Here is a 392-nt window from a genome sequence, read left to right on the forward strand (position 1 = left end):
AGATACATTAAGGGGGACTTGTTTACCTCCGAGATCTATAAAGTAGAAATACAAAACCTTCCCAAATACATCGGGTTTAACGATGTGAAAAAGTTCCTTGCCAAATACGGACTCAATCCTCATAAGATAAAACTTTTTGGGAAGCAGACGTTTGCGTTTGTGACCTTTAAGAGTGAGGAGGAGAGGGACAAGGCCGTGAAAGTCCTCCACGGGGTGTTGTGGAAGAGCCGGCACCTGAGCGTTAGGCTTGCCAAGCCGAAAGCCGACCCGATTGCAAAGAAAAGGAAGAAAGAAGAGGAGACAGAGCAGGGAGAGGTGAAGCGGCCGGCTCCCTCCAAAGCCAGCGGAGAAGAGCCTCCGAGCAAGCAAATCGCGGACGTCGTGACCCCACT

General features: G+C 50.3%; 1 protein-coding gene across 1 annotated transcript in view; it reads left to right on the top strand.

Annotated features, from left to right (window-relative positions):
- The window catches only part of TRMT2A (tRNA methyltransferase 2 homolog A (S. cerevisiae)), a 9,068-nt gene that overhangs the window by 1,443 nt on the left and 7,233 nt on the right, over nucleotides 1–392 (top strand). The window contains exon 2 of the mRNA XM_009318717.1: nucleotides 3–381. Within this exon, the coding sequence (XP_009316992.1) occupies nucleotides 3–381 (379 nt within the window). The remainder of the gene's footprint in view (nucleotides 1–2; nucleotides 382–392) is intronic.

The sequence above is a fragment of the Pygoscelis adeliae genome, unplaced genomic scaffold (assembly GCF_000699105.1).
Source record: "Pygoscelis adeliae isolate BGI_AS28 unplaced genomic scaffold, ASM69910v1 Scaffold410, whole genome shotgun sequence".
NCBI lineage: Eukaryota > Metazoa > Chordata > Aves > Sphenisciformes > Spheniscidae > Pygoscelis > Pygoscelis adeliae.